This window comes from Notolabrus celidotus, chromosome 22, assembly GCF_009762535.1.
Source record: "Notolabrus celidotus isolate fNotCel1 chromosome 22, fNotCel1.pri, whole genome shotgun sequence".
Taxonomy (NCBI): Eukaryota; Metazoa; Chordata; class Actinopteri; order Labriformes; family Labridae; genus Notolabrus; species Notolabrus celidotus.
Window position 1 is genome coordinate 9,968,752 of NC_048293.1, and position 23,403 is coordinate 9,992,154.

Here is a 23,403-nt window from a genome sequence, read left to right on the forward strand (position 1 = left end):
AAAAATAAAAAAAAAATCTGTAAAATGAAAATGTGTAACAGCCAGGGAATGTGTAACAGCCAGGGAATTAATATATATTTGACATTAACAACCCTGTTGTCACTTACATACTTGGATTTATACTGATAAGAGAACTCCTCAACATGTTTTCCTGGCAATCACAGCTATATCTGATTTGGAATTTCAAAATATTAAAATCATTGGAAAGATAGTATACACATTTATTTAGAAATTCAAAATCTTTGGTACATTTCTTTTGTCAGAATCCGCCGTTTGTGAATTTGTTTTGGGACTGGTGCAAATGTTGATCTTGTTAAAGTGTGTCTGATTTCGTAAATATGTTTTCTTAAATGAAAATTTGTATTGGCATTGGGAAAAGTGTTTTGCTAATGTCATTTTATTTCATAAAATGTAAAATGTTTTCCAAAATTTTAATCTGTCTCCAGCTTTGGATTGCACTTCCCAGCCACCGTAATAACCAGCGAGTGCGTTGAAAATTATTGCAAAGCACTTATCACAAATACCATAGACAAAAGCTATCAACCCCCAACCCTCCTAAGTCTATAAGAAGTGTGGGTCCTCACAAATCTTGGGAAACAATGCCACACCCATATTCTGCAGAATAATTTTCAACTATGCATACCTTGACCATATATGATGCATGTTATTATCCAGAGTTCTATAGTTAGTTGCAGTGATAAAACACCAATGCTCTCTTTCAACCTGCCAGTCATCATAATCTCTTTGCAGCAAGTAGGCTAAGTATTCTTATTCTGCAATGTAAAGTGGGTTTTGGTATAATCTAGGTGCCTTCAATTCAAAACATTTTATCCTGAATGCACACCAAATTATCATAGTATCAGAAGAAATAAGAGTATTTAAAGGTGTGTAGAAAAAGGAATATTTAACATTATCTAGCGGTCAGATTCTAGGCTTAAATCCTCACCCTTCCCATTAGTGAAGCAATGGTGGCATTCAAGGACAAGAAGCTTCTATTTTAGGGGGAAATATGATCCACCATTTGTCAAGTTATTACTATCAAAACACATCACAATCATCACAAATTATTTTACACAAAACAACTTCTCTCTTCTTTCAAACTGTGTATTTCACACAGCTGCTCAGAAACATGGCTATGTAACCTGGCAGCCTACGTGGACCTGCCCCTATGAAGCTATAAAAGACTCATTCCGAGTTGATAGATACAAGAATTATTTTTATATTTTAGGTGATTATTCACTAATTTAAACATGTATATGGATATTAAATTCCATTTCTAACAAGTCTGTTCTGATAAATGCTGCTAAATGCTACACACAGCACCTTTTAAAATGTATCCAGAAACTTAAGGGGGTCTTGATGACAATTTTAAACAGCTTTTTTATGGCACAATTTCTTAAATTATACATCTCACCATTAATCACCGTTAATCCAGCCTTATGAAAAAAATTGAGTAATTCAGGACAAAAAAAAAAATTATTTTGTGAACAAAAGACTGAATTCTGTAAATATTATATATAAGACTTACATTTAACCTGTATACATTATAAATACTGAATGCAACAGTCATCACTAATGTAGACTCATTTATTTTACAGTGCCAACATCCATGTTTGTAAAAAAAAAAAAGAGTATCTCATTGTATACCTTAGTGTTTACATCATGTTTTGATTTCATAAAACAATTGCTGCTATTGAACTAGATCATTGGGTGCACTATCAACTTAAGCCCCTGAGGTGCAAGATGGTACCATGGTACAAAATTGTCTCGAACACAGTTTTGAAAGTGAGGGCTTTATATATCGTTTCCACATTTATTTTATTAGAAAGTGTTACATACATGTCTGCCAACATCTGTCCACTGCATCCCAACACTGATTATAACTGAGGTGAAAAATAACAAAACATATTCCTCAAGAAATTTGTAGTAAGGAAATGTATTTTAGTCACATTTTCACACAACAAAAGGCCTTGCAATACGCTACTGACCATTTCAAACAATCAAAAAATCTGTACATTTATCTCAGAGAACTACATTATTTACACATCATGATTTAACATAACAAACATTATCCAAGTGTTTTTCTTTTTACAACAGAAGTCTAAATAAAGTCCACTCTGATTTAATGGGCACTGTTGAAGCTTGTTTTTTTTTTATCTTTATGCTAAGTACTTTTATTCTTATGTTTGGCAACTTAAAAAAAACAGCAAAAAACTTAATACTATTATTTTGGAAGTAAAGGAAAACACTGATATACAACTTGTGAAAATACAAATAATTTGCTGTAGCTATGTTAAAAAGGTGCTCAGCTAAACTAACTTCCAAGAAGCAGTTTGCTGTTAGTCTCTGCTGGGAAGAGGTCAGGCAGAGTGGTGGTGCACACAGGTCTCTCTAGGACCACCACAGGTCTGAGGTACTGAAGCTGTTTAATAGCCAGGTCCCCACACCCAGCCAGGGCTTTGTCCAAGATGGACTTCAAGTTTTGGATTGATGTGAAGTCTCCAGTCACAGTGTGGGGCTTCAGCAGTGGGGAATGAGTGCGTCTGCTGCGATTGTGGGATATTCCCAGCTGGTTGTTCTCCTTCACAGAACAACTGCGTTTAAAAGAGTCTCGTCGCTTCACTATGACCTCATTTTTGTCCTTTGTCTCTTGTATGAACCTCAGGAAAGAGGACTCAAAGCCCATGGGCTTATAGGCGGCGATGTCAAAAGGGCGTTGAGAAGGGCTGCAAGGCAGAGCATCTTTCAAGTTTGATGGCTGATCAGAAAGTTCATTTTTCCTTTTAAGTGGCTGGCGGACAGGAGGAGTGGGTGACGGAGCCGACCTGTTCAACTTTTTACCACCATCCTTGGTGCTTGACAGGTCCTGGAAGCCTTCCTCGGCAGGAAAGCGTATTGAGCACGGTGGTGAGAGGTCGACAGTCAAAGGACGAAGGAGAGGTTTGATTTGATCCAAGCTTAATCTCTCCTCCTGTATTTGACTGTTCGGTGCTGCTGCAGGTGAATCTTCGGCAATCTCAACGGTGCTTGGTTCACCGTAAAGCACCTCATCTGCCCCCACAAGGACACCATTTCTCTCAACAGGTGGTGGCTCCTCATCCCCCCCCTCTGGGATTGCATGCGGATCATGTGTATCCTCCTCTAGAGTCTCTGTCTTGATGGAGTGTAAGCTCATGGGTGATGGCTGCACCTCTGGGTTTTCTGGTTCTGCCTGATACTCCATTTTGTGAACCCCATTAAGGACACATTCTCCTGTCACTGTTGGCCTGGCTGACTTCCTCTGAATCAGCTCCTCCAGCTGCTCAGCATTAAAAACAAGCTTATCTTCATTCTTCATAATATCACCTTGACGCATGCGGTGAACCCTCAGGTAGTGACGGTGTAAGCTTCCCATGTACGTGACCACGGAGTCACAGTCCTGAACCATGCATGGGTAAGACACACGCAAACATCGGTCCTGGCACAACTGAAGTGCTTCTTCATGAGATCTGTAGACAAAACAGTCGTATCCATAATTTTTCCGCTTCTGTTCTCTTGCCTGTTGTCTTGCCTCAGAACTCTCCTCACTGGTTTCCTTGGAGTGATCTGTAATTTCAGGCTCGGGACTTGACGTCTCTGCCTGTGCATTGGTTGAACCAGCCTCTTCTTTCTGAGGACTCGATGGCGCGACGATAAGCTTCTTTTGGCATCCAGTAATTGACTTTTTGTGAGTGCTTTGGAGACGTACCACCAGTGAGTCATAGTACTCGAAGTGGCTATAAAGAGTATGTTTTTTAAGTGCATTGTCATGGGTGAACACTCTTGTACAGCCTTCGTACTTGCATCTTATCAGCTCTGATGGGTGTGTGTGGCAGTCACGAGTGTGGCGCACCAGGCTACTTTTAAGGTGGTAGGAAGCACTACAGTTGGCAAAGTGACATTTGTATTGGGGTTGAGGTTCATCCAAGTTTGGGGGAGATCTTTTCTTGACAGGCTCTTTTCTGACTTCTGGACTGGGATGTGCATCGAAATCTTTCTCCAACAAGAGCTGAGAGCGGTTGTAGTGATGTACTAACTGAAGATGGCGCACCAGGCCTCCCTGGGTGGAGAATGCTGCATCACAATTTTTTGCAACACAATGAAAAGGTTTACTGAATTTATCCAATATGTAGCAGAGATTACTTTTGGCCACCAATCGTCTTGTAGATCTGACCTGCTGCTGGTTCCTATCCTCACTTTCCTCTTTCTGCTGCTCCCCTTCCTCTCTATTCTCTGCTTCATCGTCTCCTTCCTCTTCAGATGGAGATTGATTGTCAGTGTTTTGTCCGTTTTCCCTCATCATGGTTGAGTTTTTTGAGTCCTGTTGGGGCTGCAGCTTATGCATCTCTTTCTTTTTATCTTTTAAACTGGTTAAGTGCTGATATGTTTGCTTTGCGGGGTCTTTGTTTCCTTCGAGGCGTACAGCCGTACAGCTTATTCTGTTCAGAAAAGTCTCACTCAGGTTATGTACCTGAACATAGTGGGCCCTCAGTACATGTTTCTCTCTGTGACTCTTGGAACAAAGGTGACAGGTGTAAGGCTTAAAAGAAGTAGTTTTCAAAGAAGTCAACCTTTTGGCCTGTTCGACTGTGCGGCCATGTCTGGTGTTGTAGTGTCGCAGTAAGCTGTAACTCTGAGCTGTCTTAAAGCCACAGCTTTTCACTTCACAGATATACGGCTTGGCATTGGCTAATGATTCAGCCAGGGCTTCTTCATCAGCAGATAGTTGTTCAGTTTTAACTTGTACCGTCTCCTTCGATATGTTCGAAGCGACCTTCTGAGGCGACACCATAGCAGGCTTTGCCATAATCGCCTGATGAAGAGCTATTTGTGCTGCATCAGGTTCAGGGGTCAACTGAGGGGAATCACTTCCATCACTTTGAGGTGATGAGGCGTTCAGGTCCAGTTTACTGAGGCCAAGAAGTATTTCTTTCAGAGAATCATTCTTTGCATGAAGACTTGAAGATTTTGTGTCACTGATTTTGTGATGAGAGGATCCTTTTTTTTCTTTAACGATCTCTTTCTGTTGAGAAGGAGCTGAGGGCTCATTTTTGTCCCTTTCCTCAATGTCTGGTTCAGGTTCAGTCTTGAATCCTTTGGACTTTGAGCCCTGCTCCTTGTCGTGATTGTGTTCTTTGTTCTCTAGTTTAAGGTGTTCTGGGTGGGCACATTTAAGATGCCTCTGGACATCTCTGGCTCTGGAGAAAGTCATGCCACACTTCTCGAAACCGCATGTGAACTTACTTCCATCGAAACACACTGCCACCAAAGTCATTGTTGGTTTAGGCTCCTTGGTCTCAGATGCTTGGACAGAGGCACCACTTGCTTTAGAAGAGTCTTGGACATCTTCATTTACAATCTCTACTGTGTCACTTGACTTATTAGGGGGGGCTGTCCCTTCAGTAACCCTCTTTTGCTTTAGAAGTTTCCGCCTTGCCTTCCTCTGAGCCTCGAAGTCGTCCTCAGTGAAGGTGATGTTGTGCGTGGATAGATGCTTTATGAACTCCTTTTTAGACAAATAGTATTTTCTACATTCAGGGCTAACACAAGTAAATGCAGCATCTCTGAAATGCTGCGCCTCGTGGTGGTAGATCTGTCCCAAGTCTGAGTACGTTACGAAACAGCCTTCGAGCTCACACTGGTAGTTGAGGTGATAGCCATGAGTCTGTTTGTGCATGACGAGCTCATTGGAAGTACTAAACTTAGCACCGCAACCCATAACCACACATGTGTAGGGCTGGTCACCGTAGTGAACTCTTCGATGTTTGCGGTGATGGTAAGCAGAGACAAAGTGGCGTCTACAAAAAACACACTTCTCCCTCTTGTCTCTCATCTGATGGAAAAACTTCACATTGTCATCACCTTTGTGCTCCGACTTCAAATGGACATACAAGTACTTGGAATGCTTAAAAACTCGAGTGCATCCGGTTCCTGGGCACTGGTACTCGTCCCTGTTCTGAAGATTAAAGTGTTGCTCGATGTAACTGAATGTTACATGCTCGTCATCGTCTACTTGCTTCTCCTTAACAGTTTTTGTTTGCTCCACAATGTGGTGAAGCACGTCTGGATCATGTGTGGATTTGTAATACAGAATTAAAGAAGGGTCAATGGTGATCTCACCGGGTTCGATATCATCCTCCTCCTCCATCTGTTTCTGCTCATCCTCTTTCTTTACACTGTTCTTGTTTGGATGAGTCTTACTCTGAATATGTTGTTTCATATGAGGAACGAGATCCTTTCTGCTCTTGAACTTCTCCAAGCACACTGGGCAGGGGTTGCAGCTCTCTGCCGCATGTCTCTTGGAGTGGTGAATGATCTGGGTGTCACTGACCGACCTCTTACAAATCTGACAGCGAAACTTGATTTTCTTTGCATCTGAATCTCCTGCTTTTCTTTCTGGTATACTAGAAGACTGCTTTTTATCCTGTGGCTCTTGACCATCAAGACTTCCATTAATCTTTTGATGCTGCGGTTCAACTTTCAACGTGATCCCCTGCAGCTCCTGTTGTTTATCTTTCTCTTGTTTGTCCACAGCCTCCTCCTCTTCTCCTTCTGACTCTGGTGTCAACCCCAGGAGGGAGATGCAGTGGTACTTTAAAGTTTTCCAGTCCCAGAATTCAGGGTCAAAAGGCCAGTATGCTTTAAGTGCTAGCAGCAGCTCACAGCGTAGCGAGTTGGGAATAACTTCACTTTCCTCATCATACTTTTGGTCTGGACGCAAGTAAAGCTCTTCAAGGCACCCAAAGGCCTCCTGGCTGGGTCCCAGCAGGAACTCTGTGAGCTGACAGGCACGCAACACTTCAAGGTCTTCTGAAAGAAGGCTGGACACCATCTTGCAGACGGAGATCCTCGTTTCAGAGTCATCCTGCTTTGGAAGTTGTAGGGCTTTGACACACAGCTCTACTGAGGCAGGTACCCCCATCTCCTGAGCCTGAAAGGAAAATGATAACGTATGAGCATTAACAAATGCATTCATCAAATAACAGAGGCAGAACAAATTTATTGTAATTTAATGTGCATTTAGATTTATGGAAAGTTACAAATTTGGGCCTGCTGTCTTAAAGTTAAGGAGTTATTTGATCTGGTTTCCCACAGGGCTGCTGTCAAAATATCAGTGTATTACTGTATTAAGTATTAATCTAACTGAATTGGTTATTTATATTAATAGGCTGAAACTACTCTAGAGAATTCTGTGATATGAAAGGCGAACTTTACCGCAGAACAGATGGGCCATATTGTCTGCATTTTCCAGCCATCTGCTGCTCCATATTATTCTTTTTCCTATCCTACTTTCTGTCCATAGCAAAAAAAAAAATATATATATATAACACTTAATTTCTCTAATTTTCAACACTTCTGAAAATGCTTCAGGGACAAGGCTTTCTGAATAACCCGAGCTCTGAGCGCTGTTTTGAAGCCAATCGTCAGCGGCTAATATATTGGAAATTCTGAACACAACCAAACTAGTCCAAGCCAATGTGAGGTAAAGATGCTGGCCTTTAGCCTTTTCACTACAGGGTGACCACCTGTCAATCAAGTCAGTCATTTCCTTATTGGGCAAAACTCTTTGAAAATACAGAGTTATAACAAAAATTGGTGTGCTGATAGAGAAATTAGCTGCTCAGAGCTAAAACCGTTTTTTTTTTAACCAGGCTGTAAACATGTTTATTATTGCTGAAAAGATCGTCTTCTTTGAATGGGTGTGTATGTGGTTTCCGGTGTTTCTGCAGCCAGCCTCAAGTGGGCGCTCCATGAACTGTAGTTTTTAGCACTTACCCAATGGCTTCATATTTTAAGACCAAAGGTTACCACCTGGTCATACCGCCATGTATCTTTCAACAACAGAGTCGCACAACACAATGACTCTGTTCTTAACCCTGCCTGTCTGTTGTCTCAGTACATGGTTCTGAATGATTCAGGAGGAGCCTTAAAAAAATCATAAAACCAGCCAACGTTTTTTTTTTTAATAAATATGGACCGTACTGCAAATACACTCACCTCTGACTGAATGACGCGAACCAGGTAAAGCAAATGTGAGACTGTTTTGGCAATGGCACCTAGTTGAAGGCAGCGTTCTAGAAGAGACATCAACGAGGGGTCGATTCTTTTCTGGAGTTTACTCCACAACAGAGTCAAATCCCTTTGGATAAAAAAAGACAAGACAATTATGTCACTTCCTTTCCATTCTTAGACTAACTCTCTGGTGACTGCGATAATGACAGAGAAATTAAACAATAAATAAAACAATACAAGTAGAAGTCTCAATGTTAATTCACCTATGATTTTAGTCATGAATATAAAATGCATAACACATGCAGTCCAAGCAGGGACTTCTCACCATGAGCAGTAGAGACTCTGCTGCTGGAGCTGCTGGGTCAGGAAAGTTGTGCACAAGATGAACGCTGTGTTCTCCTCCCCCTCTGTCTCCAGATTACATGTGACCTCTAGTACATCCTTACAGTCGAGTCTGGATATCTGTTCAGAGAGTATATACAATCATGAGTGCTTAAAAAACAACACAACACAAACCGCATCCCCAGGCATTAGTTAACTCTCAGATGGGAAATAAAATGTGTAATACCAGTAATATTGCACTCCTCATCGAGACTCATCCAGTTTAATGTTGATGTTTTAACAAAACTCAGTGTTCTATTAAGTCCTACAATTCATTGAGGCCAATTTATAAAAAAAATGCAGTGCACCTACAGTTGAGTCAATGAATCTGTTCTGAGAGCATAACATGGAGATTCAAGGTTACAGCAGCAGCATACTAAGTAAAAGTACCAGACTTCCGAGGCAGTCCCTTAATTACAACTATCCACAGGGTAAGCAATGGAAAACTGACCTCACATAATTTACTACTCACTGCCCTTATGGATAACAAAACCAGAGGTAAAACAAGATGAGGAATGTCATACCTTTAAGTGCTCTCAAATTAAAAAAAACATATTGCCTTTGCAAAATGCAAAGAGAGATCAGTTTAAATAAACAGAAAATTTAAACACAATGTGTGTTCAAATAATCAAAATAATTTACAGTAAATCACACTGAGACCATAGAGGGTCTAAATATCTGGCTCTATTTCAGAGATGCTCAATGAAAACTGTACAAATATGCAGTTTTTAATATATTTTCAAAAAACATTTGACCTGCTTTGGGAACCCCTGGGTTAGAGGGGACTGGATCATATCCTGTTTTGATGTTTGGTCTTTGTTAAAAACATAACATAGAGGACGGTCTGGACCTACTATGTTTATAAAAGCGACTTCAGATAACATTTGCTGTGATTTGGCGCTATACAAATAAAGATTGATTGATTGATTGATTGATTGTCACACATGGCTTCACCATGCAGAGCTACGGAGGATGTTTCAAACAATGTCTAACCAACCCTTTGGTAATTACATTAATTTAACAAACATTAAAAAACGATCAATCATTTGAATAGCTAAATGTTTCAAAACATTGTGCAAACATTTTCACGAACCATTTCTTTACTTTAATCATTTCTATTTGGCTAGATGTTTGGACCTCTCTACTCATGCCAACTATTCTTCAAACAATCTTGGTCCTAACATAATAATTTCATGGTTAAGTTGGTATGCAGATTCTTTTATCAAATCAACCAGTACTTTGACCCTCAGGGGGGGAAATTACCCCTTTTTTTTTAAATCATAGTTTTAAATGTTATTGAATGTATTTTGTTATTGGAGCATCTCTGAGCCTTTATGGTTACCTCAGTGACTGAGATTCACCAACATTTAAAATCGTTAGAGACTTTCTACTGATATACTGTACATCAGTGTTATGTATCAGTACATAGTACAAAACTGGAAAATAAAAAGCATGAAAAAAATCAATGACTTTTTAAAGAAAGCATCACGACACAACTGACAGTCAAGTGCACTTTTTCATATTGACAAAACAAAGTTTTGCTGTACCTCCATGATGGCTTCTTCATTGGGCAGCAGGTGACACAGCAAGGAGACGTAAGTTTGACGAAAAGTAGCTTGGTTTGAGATAAAGCTGCATTCAGTGCAAGCTTTAGCCAGCACAACTGCCTTAGCAACTTCCCCCATTTTCTCCAGGTGCTTCATCCGCATCTCCATGAAGCCTTCACCCTCCAAGCTGATGTATGCATCAACTGTTGACAGCAAACGAGAGAAAAAAAAAACTATCACAACAAGGGAAAGAGCGGTAACAAGAAGTAAAAGGAAATCACTGTAATTCCCTTTTATCAGGCTGCCTTAATAAGTCTCTAAAGACTCTTCAGCTGGTCCAAAACACTGCAGCTCAAGTGCTCACTAGAACTAGGAAAATAGAGCATACTGTATCTCTCCAGTGTTAGCTTCTCTGCACTGGCTCCCCATAAAATCTAGAGTAGAATTTTAATTTCCTTCTTCTGACCTACAAAGCTCTTAATGGTCAGACACCTTTGTATCTTAAAGAGCTCATAGTGCCCTATTACCCCTCTAGAACGCTGCACTTCCAGCATGCAGGCCTGCTTGTCGCACCTAAAGTCTTTAAAAGTAGTGTAGGAGGTACAGCCTTCAGTTATCAGGCACCTCTCTGTGGGAATCATCTACCAGTCAGGGTCCGGGATGCAGACGCCCCCTCTCTACTTATAAAATTAGTCTTAAAACTTTCCTTTTTGATAAAGCTGATAGTTAGGGTTGGCTCAGGCTTGGACCAGCTCTTAGTTATGCTGCTATAGGCTTAGACAGCTGGGGGAACTGACACACTAGGATAAAGATAAAAAATAAAGATTGATTGATTGATTGATTGATTGATAAGTAAAGCTTAGGCTGTCATGTCTAATTGAAAAATGTAGATAAGTTAACTTGATTCAAACCTTCTTCTGTGTTAGTGGCTTGGCCAGTGAGGAGTGCTGAAAGGACGGGGTTGCTCCATGCTCCTCCTTCTCCTGTGATCTGAAGTAAAGCTTGAAGGTCTGTGCTGCCATACTGTATCAAGTTATCATGGGCAATCTGCAAAAAAACACAAAAATGTCACATCAAACTAACCAAAGAAATTCTTCTATAATTTTCTGACAAAAGGACAGCCGCAGAGTAATTCAACAACTGTCATGTGATAGTTATTTCTCAAATAATGAGACCTGATTTGGACAAAGAAAGGTCTTATTTCCTTTGTTGTCAACTGTGCTGACAAAAACATCCTATTTTCTTAATAATAACATCAATCAGACTATTTTTGTGACGAACACAGATAAATATAACACATTCCGCTTTGTACATAAGAGTTTGAGAGTTGGACACAATCTAAAAGCAAAGAAAACAATAGTAGTTTTCAAATACAATTTCAGAATGAATGACAGCATGAAGATAAGTTCCCATGACTCTTCATGCTGTATCAGCTGTCCTCAGATGGATATTGAGCCGAAGTCACTCGGTTTCAGCCCTTCAGTTAATATTAAGTAAAATCCTAATTATACTAGTCTACAGTCACTTTTTCCACTTCATGCGACTGAGTCAGTCTTTAATTAGATACCGAGTTTTAAAAACTACCCTGCTGATCAAAGATTCTTCAACTTCCTGTTTTGATTTGCTTATCTCTGTCTCTGAGGTTTGAAAATGACAAACCAGACGGGCCACAGAATAGATTACAAACATCAGTAGAGCAACAAGGGCACTTGGGGCCTTTGTGGTCGAGGTGGCTTTGCACAGTCTGAGTCTGCAAACAATGTACTGAAACAACCTCTACCTGAACAGATTGGTGAAACTGAACCCACGCTTCATACGGGATTTCATTCTCAGGCACTGACAGCAACAGTTCAAAGCAGCTCCTGAAAAGAAAGTTAAACAAGATCACAATGGTTTCTGTATATCATAATGATTCAGTACAGCTCTTATTCTTAACCTAATTTAAAAAATGAATATGATGTCTGGGCATGTTTTTCAAATACCACATACACTTCCACATGAATCAATAGTTAAATGAGACACATATAAGGCATCTATTAAAAGCTCCTTCATGAGAGACTTTTATTCAGCTGACCTAATTTACGTCACATCAGTAAACGTTCAGTTAGTTCCCTCAGACAAGTTGTCATTTGCAGCATGAATCCCTTAATACATCTTAAAAGCACACCATGAATCACATCTTATCCAAGGTAACAACCAATCTCTGTCAACACTTTGTTCTTGTGTTGCTCATTTGGTACATTCTAGGAGGAGGTTTGCTAGTGTTGATAAAAATTACAGATAAAATGTAGGCTATTTATTCCATGACGTCTAACACATCAGTGTAACACATGGTAAGCATGTAGTCATGACAGAAGCAGGGACAGAAAATTACACACCTGACTGCATTTGTATTTGAGTTTTTACATTTTGGATACCCTCAGAGGGGGATCAATGCTGTGTTGCTCCAGCCATAAAATGCAATAATTGCTTCCTGAAAACTGATGATTTTCTCTTTCAAAGAAAAATTGCCATAAAGTGTTCTTGACAATCACACTGATGCAATAATGTAACTCAGAGTCTTAATCCAGCTTTTTCAATCAACATTATGTGCAAAGAGTCAATATGTGGTTTACTTGGAGGGCAGAGAATCTTATGTACATATATATTTAAATAAATTACTTTTAAGAGTCTTGATCTCAGTCTAAAGTTAGTAACATAATGACTTATCACCCTTATCAGTCAATAGCTTCCTGCAAGGCAAATATTGATAAAACCCAAGCCAGCACAAAATCCACAGAAGCAACTAAGCATGATCCGTTTCTTGTCAAACAAATCACAGCCAAAAATTGTCTATACATGTCATAGTCTCTGAAACCTTTTAAACAGCCATATCAACCAATTGCTTCCCTCTTTCATGTTAAAGGATGATGATGATGTGTTGTCTTTATCAAATCAAGATTTTTTTTATCTCAGTACTCACAATGCTAGTCTCTTCAAAACAAGTGCTACTCTGTCAGACTCAGCTGTGAGGTGGGACCGGGCTGCAGCAAAACAGTTTATGGACAGGCAGTAGACCTCCAGTAGAGGAAGACCATGCTCCATGGAGTTCCTGCTCCCAGCATAGTGCATCAGTGCCTGTAAACACAAACACAGAGAAATGTAAACAACTATTAAAAGGTGAGTAATATGGAAAGTGTGTTGATACTTAAAACAGTAATTGGCGGCAGGCACCACATAAGAGAACCTCCTCCTACATACTACCTACAAATGTAGTATGCAGTACATACTGCATACAGGATACTGCATACTGCGTTTGAAGAAAGTATGTCGTGCGATTGTTCTGTTGAATCTGTTTTGCAGTATGCCGGGTCAGGCGTAGCTGGATTTTCAGGTTCGGAAAGTGAATGTAAACAACGGCCAAGCTGATAGCGAAACCACTTCTTTAGCATCCACTTATAATTTAAAAAGTTAAATCTCCTGTGAGGATTGATTTTGGCGCCCCCTGTGGACAAAGCTGTCTCTGAGTCATTTGTCCTGTGCGTGTGCTATCAGTGTTTCCTGACAAAAATATCTCATCCTGGTCTCTTTCAAATGTAAGATGTATCACTCTTTGAGAGAGTCTGTATCAGCAGCTTTAACCACCACCACAGACTTAAGATGTTTAAAATAACAGTAAAGAAACAGTCACTCTTCTTGTTGATGGTTTTATGTGTTTTTTTAGGTCATAGAGTGACATCAATGTTAATTTCAGGCTGTCCCACAGCCAGCCTAAAAACTCCTCACAGGAACTCTAAGTGTTTTGTAAGGAATTTAATATTTTCACAGCACCTAAAAACTGAGTGCCCCCGTCATATACGGGAAAAAACAAGTGTAACATTAACGCTGTGCATTGTGGGAAAAGGGAGTATGCAAGGGAGACTGGTCCGCTGCATACAGAAACATTCCAAATCAGTACTACATCTTGGTAGTTTTGGCATACTGCAGATTGTGCTCTTGTTCACATACTGCATACTTCACTGAATTTTGGCCCAATCTCAACACATTCCTTGTATAGTAGGTGGTTTTGAAAACAGCCATAGTCTAGATCATGGGTTCACAAACTTTTAATGCCGCGACCTGGATGTATGCTTTGGTTTCACTGTCGTGTTGAAAGGTGAAATTCCTAGCTTCATCTTCAGCTTTCTAACGGAGGTCTGGAGGTTTTGGGCCAAAAAGGACTGGTATTTGTAACTGTTCATACTTCCCTCCACTTTGACTAAGGCCCTGGTTCCATCTGAAAAAAAAACAGCCCCAAAGCATGATGCTGCCCCCACCATGCTTCTCTGTGGATCAGGTGTTCTTTATGTGATGTGCAGTGTTGTTTTAGAATTATGGCCAAAAAGTTCAACCTTGGTTTCATCAGACCACAAAACATTTGCAACATGCTGTTGGGAGACTTCATGTATTTTTTTGAAACTTTATAGCGGGTTTTGGATGTTTTTTTTTTTATGAGAAACGGCTTCAATCTTGCTACCCTACCTCATAGCCGAAACATATGAAGAATGTGTTCTTCACTGTTGTAGGGTATATTCTCCACTTGATGATGACTGTCTTCACTGTGGACCATGGTATATCTAATGCCTAGGAACAGTTTTTGTACCCTTTGCAAGCTCTCTGTGGACCATGGCTTTTGCTATAAGATGCAACTGAGGAAATGCCAGGAAAATCCTCCTAGAACAGCTGATCATTATTGGGATTAGGGATGTTCACAATTAATTGACTATTGATTAATTGATTGTTAAGAACTTACTCAAACACATTTTTTGTTGGAACAAACGTCATGTGGTCTCATATTCCGTTCTGCTATCACGGAGATGTTTTAAGTTTAAAGAATGTTTGGATGTGAATCAGCTGAAGGTGTTGCGCACAGTGGAGATGCTCAGGTGGAGGCTGCGGCTGAGCGACAGGTCTCCACAAGCGTTTTTTTTCTCTGCCTGCGGACTGATTATGACTCAGTTGCGCTGCCGGCTGACACCTGACCACATTCACATGCTTATTTTACTCAATAAGAACGAGTAGACAGAAAACTGGACTCTGTGAGTCTGAAATATGTTTCTTTCAGTTTCCTTGTTGAAGTCTGAGCCTTCATTTTTAGGACTGTGTGTCCGCAGAGATCATGAGCCTGCTCCACATGTTGATATTCAGCGTGTTTAACGTCTTGAACACCTCAATACGATTCGTAGCTATTCAATACTGTCAGGTATATACATTGTGTTGTGAAGGAAAATTTGATTCAGGGGAAAAACACATTTGGCATTATTTTTGACATGGAAAACGTCTACGTTTTTTTTAATGATTCATTGATAATTGATTAACATTTCAAATGGTCGATCACGAAGAATACTTGAAATGTACATCTCTAATTGGGATTAATCAAAGTCACTTTAAATTATGACAGGTGTGTACTGACTACTATTTGTCATGAGTTTGAATGTGATTGGTTAATTCTGAACACAGCCACATCCCCAGTTATAAGGGGGTGTGTACACCTATGCAACCACATTATTTTATTTTTTATTCTTCCCCCTTAAAGATTTTAAAAAAATTTCAATTGAACTGTGCATGTTACACATCAATTAATGTGTTAATGATTTATCTTTGTCTCATTTTTTTACATCACAAAACCTGGATTTTTAACAGGGGTGTGTAGACTTTTGCTAACAACTGTAGTTAAATGTTGCTTCATACTACATTTAGCCGGTCTGCAAAAAAATCTGTCTACCTACATGCACATGGGGCTGTTCCCTGTGCTGTTGTGAATCAACCTGCTGCTATTGTTGCTTTTGTCAATACATTTACAAAAATAGGTAAATAAAATGTGCAATTTTAGATTACTTGCAAAAAAATAAATCTGGAAGACTTCTCGTGACACCTCCAAGGGATCTCGACCCCCACTTTGGGAACCCCTGGTCTAGATGAACAGGGAGTTTTCCACCTGGAGGGATCCTGTTCTGTACCTGATAGATCCCAGCTGACAGTCTGTCTGGTGTGAGGATACTGATTAGGTCAGAAGGGACTTGAAAGTAATGCATGTGACAACCCCCAAAAGTGAGCCAACATGCACAAATAAAGGGGCAAGAATACTGTAGAACTTATTTATTTTTTTGACCTTTACTTTAATCATTTCACAATTTTACAGCAAAGATGATGCTTTCACATGTGTAAACCAAATCAACCAAGAAGTTTATTTCCCTTCTCTTATCCCAGAAGTGCAACCACTTCATATCTTCTGAATTATGACAAAAAAATTGCACCCAAGAGCTATTTTTTTAATATATTCTTTATCTTTAAAATAAGCTTTTTCCACTATTGGTGTCTTAACTGTCAGGACGGTGGGGAGGTCAACTAAGTGTGTAACCTGTGTGTATCTACACACAGTAAATCATCATCTCTATCATCTTCCCGGGAGTCCCATTTGCCAGACAGCAGAAACCTTCTTGGTTATTGCTTGTGTCTATAGAGACACCAAATTAATTCCCCTCAGTCTAAATATAAGGCAACCTCTCACTGGGAGCCAGAATACGGTCTCAGCCCCCAGAGACAAATTTCAGTGTGCTAATTACATCCTTAGTACTTCCGAATCAAACAGAGATTAGACACAACATAACTAAATAACTAAAGATTTGACATTTAAAGGAGTAGTTTTTTTTTTAATCATATTACATTTGTGCATCACTTAGTTCGAGTATGTCTTTATACAGAAGAATCCTTAGAACTGTCAGAGTTGGATGGATGAGTTGTGATGTCAAAAATGTATCATCTTCTTTCTCCCTAATGCACATACTATATGTTTTAACTAGCATGCATGATACCAGTAATGGGGTTAATCCAAGCAAGAAAATTGACAGAATAGCAAATAAATAGCACTGTCAGCCCAACTCAAAAATAATGGAAACATAATGTAACACATGAGCTGAATAGCCTGGAAATGGGCAAAATATAATTTTGTATTCGCCATACGCCCGAATGGGTAGCCAATTTGGATAAACAAACATCGATGCCGCCCCGCCCCACAGATGCAATTATGCTTATTCTGCAAACGAATGCAATGTCATCTGCATGCAAACATCAATGAAGGTTGTGTTTTGATACTTTGCAAAGATATAAGACAAAGCTAACGTTTCGCGTCAGTGGCAAGAGACGAGCTTCAACCAGCAACATATTTCTTGTCTACCAATGTAACGTTACAGTATCATTAGCCTAACAATAGCTATTTTGTTCCAGCATATCATTATGTGCATACGTTGATACGGGCAAAAATACACATAGCGCAATTTGTCCCACGTGAGACACCAACCCTAAACTTGGTCAGGTAGCTAACGGGCCATCAACCGTCAAAGATCAGCTAGCTTGCAGGCTGTGAGAAAAACAATCCTGAGTGAGCTAACGCTAGGCTAATATTAGCTCCAATGTTGCATGTACACATTACCTGACAGAAGTTGTCGCAGTACTCCGTGGAGGATGCTATGGATATGTCTTGTTGCCTGAGCACGTCTTCAAATGCTCTCAGTGTGGCCAGCAAGGTTTCCATTGCAACCAGGGTGTCTTCGGCCGTGTCCAGGGCCCGATCGCTCCATTCGTGGTCTGGTTCGACATTATTCTCCGCCATCTTCCCTCTCCGCCACGGCGCGTATGCAGTGCAGTCTGACGCTGCCTTCATGACCGTCGGAATATTTAAAGATATCAGTTGAACTTCATCATAACCCGTCAGCGAGGGGGCAGCCGATAGAAAAGTGACTTTAGTTAACTTGTATCTCGCCTGATAGGTTATTTTTCAACGCTGTCACACATTGTTTTTGTTAATTGTTATACAGGGTGCGTTTATTACAGTGGGCATCAATTGTACACCATGTTAATATAAATATAAACAAGGGCGTATCTAGTATTTATTATAAACACTAGATACACCTTTGTTAAAAACAGAAATCATTATTTCCAATAAAAATAATAATTACTTGTTATGATAACTAATCCACTGAGTTTAGACCAGGGGTGTCCAAACTTTTTTCAAAGAGGGCCACATCTGATGTTGTCAGAATATCTCAGGGCCTGTGGCTCCTACTGAGACTTAGGAATCATAAAAGTTATATATGAAATATCTATTTAATAACAATTGTTTTTTACTCTCAATAAAACAGTAACTAGGAAGTCATCAGTTCTCCACAAGCCACGTAAACATTAGCAGACTTTATCATCTTCTGGAGGAAAATGTTTTTCAGTAGGGTCGGGCAATGTGGGAAAAATATTGAACCATTATTTTCCTATGGCAGGATCACGATCTGGAATTCATCACACTTCTTTTTCATGTTGTTTTTAAGACTTTTCTGACCAGCAGAAAACGTTTTAAGAACAAAATAATTATTTTCCTGCGTTCTGAACATTTTTTATGCATCAGTTATTGCCTTTTCTGTACAATTTCATAATTTTGATCTAGTCTTGTGTCATCTTTTGTGTCTTCTGAACTGTTAGTGTTCATCAAGAACATTTTCACATCATGATAAAAATGTAAATATGAAAACCTGTCAGCTTTAAGAGTTCTGGTGTTTCTTTATTGCCTTCTTGCAGAATTCCCAGTGCTTTGGCTTTAGACAGGTAGTCCATATGAAACTTTTTGAGACGTCTCTGGATTGACTTTAGTTTTGTTTGTGTGCTTGAAAGAAACCGCAAATGTACAGATGATTCAGTGTGATTCATTTCTTTGCTATAAATAATAGAATTTAAGATGGAAGCTTGGGGCCATAAACAAATGGAACTTGGGCCGCGATTGGCCCCCGGGCCTTACTTTGGACATGCCTGGTTTAGACTGACCATGGGAAGTTTACATGAAGAAATGAACGTAACATGCACCTTACTTGTAACTTACCAGATAAATCCATTTACTAGGCAACCAAAAATTTTATTTTATCTTGTTTGGCAGGAAACATTCAAAATCAATTATGGTCACAAAAGGAGTGAGAGCTTATGTCACTGACTTTTCGTGTTTTTTGGTTCTTCGTGTACTCATTAGGGAGTTTTACTTGTCATGTTATCGTGACTGTGGGTCATTTTCTTTACGTTTTACAGATTTTTTTGCAAATTGGTGCCCTCTACTTGCGAGCACGTTTAACGTCATCTGACCCGGAAGTGAAATCCATCACTCGGAGCCACACGTGTTAAAGGTAAGCAACGCAAAAATATCATGCGTGTGTTTTTAGAAACAAATACGCGATGCAACTTTGTCCTAAGCTCGAAGCCAACACCATACGATATGTCATGGTGGCATACAAGATTGGTTTACATTGTGAAACATCTAGGTTAGCTAACATCAGGATACTGTGTTCTACTGAATTGACAGTAAAGTACGACAACAATCCGTTTCAGTTCTATGTATACGTGCACTTTAACAGGTTTAATTTCATACAGGGTCCACCATGGGAAAGTCCAAACAAACAGGAAATCACAAAAGTGACAAGAAAAAACACATTGCAAAAACATGGAAGACAAAGCGCAGGACCAAAGACTTGGACCAGATTCACACAGACATGAAGCCTGAGACAGCGAAGCAGCTGCTGCATCAGGAGGTGGACTACGATGTGACAGGATGTGCCCAACACTACTGCTTACACTGCGCGTGAGTTCAACTATCTGTCTTGAGAAAACACTTTAAGACAATATGAGCAAATATAGCTCCATAACTTAAATGATATGAAGACCAGCTACTGACTGGATTGATTGAAAGGGGCAACAACACATTATCATGTGCCCTGTTTTGTTTTATACTTGAAAACAAAACAATGATGTACAGTTACAAGTGGTTACAAATATGCGTTAAGTTATCAGGTAAGAAAATAGAGCTTTATTTAATAGCACTTTGAAAAAATGCATACTTAGGCTCTTCTAACAGACACACAAAATAAAAATTAAACTGTCACAAAATCTTAAAAGGGGGCTTGACTACAGATTTTTTTGGAATCTCTTTTAAAATGACAGCAAATTTGAGAGATTGGAAGAGATTTCTCATCAGCACTGAGATCAAAAAGTGGCCTATGCCTTGCCACTCGGTTGTTAGTAGTCTGCTGCATCTGTGTTGCTGCGTATGCTGTTCTCTACCAACATGTCGCTCCTAAAACAGCGGCAGATGCCGTTCCCTATCATTATGTAGGGGCCTAAGTGGCTTTTCTTGTGATCAGTCGTCAGAGAGTCTTACTTTATCGTGTTTGATGATAATTTAGCTTTAAATGGTCAAATATTGTCTTTTGACTATCCATCCATCCATCCATCGTCTTCCGCTTATCCGGGTCCGGGTCGTGGGGGCAGCAGCCTCAGCAGGGAAGCCCAGACACTCCTCTCCCCGGCCACTTCCACCAGCTCTTTTGGGAGGATACCGAGGCGCTCCCAGGCCAGCTAAGAGACATAGTCTCGCCAGCGTGACCTGGGCCTTCCCCGTGGCCTCCTCCCAGTCGGACATGCCCGAAACACCTCCCCAGGGAGACGTCCGGGAGGCATCCTGATCAGATGCCCGAACCACCTCATCTGGCTCCTCTCGATCCGGAGGAGCAGCGGCTCTACTTTGAGCCTCTCCCGGATGTCTGAGCTCCTAACCCTATCTCTAAGGCCAGGCCCAGCCACCCTGCGGAGAAAGCTCATTTCGGCCTCTTGTATTCGCAATCTCGTTCTTTCGGTCACTACCCACAGCTCATGACCATAGGTGAGGACTGGAACGTAGATTGACCGGTAAATTGAGAGCTTTGCCTTCTGGCTCAGCTCCCTCTTTTGAGTACACTTCTCAAAACTAATTTTCCAACTGTATTGAAATCCTGTCTGTTCAAACACATTCTTTAGATGTGTTATTTATTTTCACAGAAATAAATCATCACTGCACTTACAGGGCTTCTTAATACAGTGTTTTATCTATCATACCTATATATTTACTCTCAACCACATTTCGTTGAACAAGGGATATCTAGATTATAATAGAGGAGCGATTTTAGTCCCCATTCAGTAGCATGTGCAGTCTTCCTTTTCCTTGTACTGCAAATGGACTAACACTGCTCGTTGAGATGACTCTGATCCTTCTAGTTAACATCAAAAAGCCCATTTAATGCAGTCTTGATTATTTATTTCTATGATAATAAATAACAAGTCTAAAGTATGTGTTTGAATAGACAAGATTTCAATAAGCCAAAACACAATATTCATTTTGTATATTTTCAAAGCACAATTGTCATCAAACATGATAAAGTAAGACTATTTAAAGACTGATTACAAGAAAAGCAGCAGGGTCCCTGACATGTTGGTAGAGAATGGCACCTGCCACTGTTTTAGGAGAGGTGTGTTGGTAGAGAGCAGTGTCTGCTGCTGTTTTAGGAGCGACATGGCACAACATTGGTGTTGCATGGCATGATGCCACTTTTTGATCTTGCTGGCACTCTGATTTCTGAGGCTTGGGGCTCAGACCACCTTTTATTGCAGTTTAAACATGGGATAGATTAAAAGCAGAGATTTGAGGATTTGGATAGAAATAAAATAACTTGGGAACAAGAAGATCAGAAATGAAATTAGGGGGAAAGGAGAATCAGTAATCAACCTAATTATGAATAGTCTCTGAACTTCACAAAAAAAACACAGGAAGGATGTAAGGAAAAGGGAGTTATGGTTAGCGACCAGAGAATTTTAAACTCACTGTAGTGCAAAGGAATAGTTGAGGACATCTAGAGAGAACCGGATAACTCTGATTTATTTGTTTTATTTGTAACCTGAAGAGAACAGGATTATGTGTGCTTGGTGACAGTAAAATTAGAAGTTGTTATATTTGTCCTTGGCTGTTCTTAAGTTTGTTTTTAATTGAGACTTTGGTGTCACTGACACTGAAAAATACAAGCTAGGGTAGATTTTTGAAGGAACAGCCAAACAATTCAGTCAGTCGCAACAAAATGATGGGGTTGACTTAGTACAGTTTGTTGACTTTGATAGATATCAGATCTTTTTCTCCATAGTTTATTTTGTTTTAACAAATATTACAAAAAATACACTAATAAATGACCCTACCTTTCAAAATAAAAATTAACAATGCCTTACATCTTGTCTTGCAGAAGATATTTTGTTGACATGAGATCCTTGAAAGAGCATTTCAAAACTAAAGTCCATAAAAGACGGTAAGGCATGCTCCCTACATTTATTTGTACATTCATTGACGCAGTGGCTGAATTGGGCCTTCAAGTTCTTGGGTCTCCCCCCACCCAAAACAGGTTGAAGCAGCTTAGAGAGGAGCCATATACCCAGGCAGAGGCGGAGAGAGCTGCAGGCATGGGCTCCTACATCCCTCCAAAAGTAGTTGAAGTGAAGACACAGTCTGTGGAAGAGGACATGGACTGACAGCTGGACACTTTAACCTAATGGACTGTTAAACTCGATAACAGAAGCATTCACCAAACAGTTAATGCATCTATTGTTCTGTGCTGAGAAAAATGTTGAATGCATCTGTCGGACTTCTGTCTTTCACCAGAAACAGGGGAAACCTTACCTTATGGTGGTATTGTAATGCAACATGGTTCCGTGTAGATACTGAGAATGTGTGGAACTGTGTGGAATATTAATAAATAAAAAGATGCTGTGGATTTGACAGATTTTATTCATATGGGGTTGCATATTTGGGTTACAGAAGCCCTTGAAAACCTGAGCTCAATATGAATCCCTCACTTTTTTTCTTTGTTAACCTTTTGTACTGTTTTTCTCTTAGTAAGATTTTTGAAAAGTTTTACTTGGTCTGAAAACGGCTGATAGTCAATACATTTTCGGTGCGGACAAATTATTTGTATTGACAAAACAAGACATGTTTTTGTGAAATAAGAGGTTGTTAAAGGGTTAATGTTTGGAATCTTAATGCTTGTAGAAAAATGTTAAAATGCCAAAATGTTAAAAAGAAGAATTGCGCCACAAACTTTACATTAATGAGATGTTTAAACAGTGTCTAAATCAAGGTAAAGTTAATGCAATAAAAACAAGGCCACATTTTTAAGGTTTAATTTATCAAATCTATAGGGAATTGCAACAGAGAAAACAAAACTGGACCTCAAATAGTAGACATGAAGTCTACAATCTGTAGCGACTGTCCGCATTGGCAGAGGAACCTATAATTGAAACGTATTAGCAGACATTCCTGAGTTGAAGAAGAGGACCCTGCCCCTTTAAATTTGTCTACAGTGCCAGCAACTACACTTTGTCAAGTGAGAGGATGTGAATGAACTTCCGGTTTTTACTTTCAAAATAAAGACCAATGGTTAAACGGCAGTTCAAAAAAATCACAAGTAGGACATTGAACATCCCTTGATAAAACCCTGTTTTGATGAGAGAAAGTCATGCCACGTTTATATTAGTCCAGGAGGACAAAAGTAGAATCTTTGGGTCAAAAAACAATCAAAATTGAATTTTTCTAAAAAAATGT

The 23,403-nt window shown here is 39.8% G+C and overlaps 2 protein-coding genes across 3 annotated transcripts; one reads left to right on the forward strand and one right to left on the reverse strand.

Annotated features, from left to right (window-relative positions):
- Positions 1–1,777: 1,777 nt before the first annotated feature.
- Positions 1,778–17,655, reverse strand: rlf (RLF zinc finger). The gene is made up of 8 exons (XM_034675720.1): positions 17,410–17,655; positions 12,922–13,076; positions 11,740–11,821; positions 10,871–11,006; positions 9,960–10,162; positions 8,357–8,493; positions 8,017–8,158; positions 1,778–6,949 (listed from the first exon to the last, which is right to left on the reverse strand). Exons 1-8 carry the CDS (start codon positions 17,638–17,640, stop codon positions 2,315–2,317), a joined length of 5,721 nt encoding a protein of 1,906 aa, XP_034531611.1. The 5' UTR covers positions 17,641–17,655; the 3' UTR covers positions 1,778–2,314.
- Positions 17,656–18,979: 1,324 nt separating this feature from the next.
- znf593 (zinc finger protein 593) lies at positions 18,980–22,581 on the forward strand. Of its 2 annotated transcripts, none has more exons than XM_034675722.1 (4): positions 18,980–19,138; positions 19,383–19,590; positions 22,052–22,114; positions 22,208–22,581. In XM_034675722.1, exons 2-4 carry the CDS (start codon positions 19,391–19,393, stop codon positions 22,332–22,334), a joined length of 390 nt encoding a protein of 129 aa, XP_034531613.1. In that variant the 5' UTR covers positions 18,980–19,138; positions 19,383–19,390; the 3' UTR covers positions 22,335–22,581. The 2 variants fall into 2 exon arrangements, with proteins under 2 accessions (XP_034531613.1, XP_034531612.1); XM_034675721.1 differs by lacking the exon at positions 18,980–19,138 and adding an exon at positions 19,156–19,273.
- The last annotated feature ends 822 nt before the right edge of the window (positions 22,582–23,403 follow it).

Bases quoted from the DNA above. Each gene is read 5' to 3' on its own strand.
- rlf (XM_034675720.1), bottom strand. From the start codon at position 17,640: ATGAAGGCAGCGTCAGACTGCACTGCATACGCGCCGTGGCGGAGAGGG. The intron at 11,822-12,921 runs GTGAGTACTGAG...CTTTCTTTTCAG, and splicing joins GTTTTGAAGAGACTAGCATT to GAGCTGCTTTGAACTGTTGC. The intron at 6,950-8,016 runs GTGAGTGTATTT...TTTTCCTTTCAG, and splicing joins TTCGCGTCATTCAGTCAGAG to GCTCAGGAGATGGGGGTACC.
- znf593 (XM_034675721.1), top strand. From the start codon at position 19,159: ATGCGTGTGTTTTTAGAAACAAATACGCGATGCAACTTTGTCCTAAGC. The intron at 19,591-22,051 runs GTGAGTTCAACT...CTTGTCTTGCAG, and splicing joins CACTACTGCTTACACTGCGC to AAGATATTTTGTTGACATGA. The intron at 22,115-22,207 runs GTAAGGCATGCT...CACCCAAAACAG, and splicing joins ACTAAAGTCCATAAAAGACG to GTTGAAGCAGCTTAGAGAGG.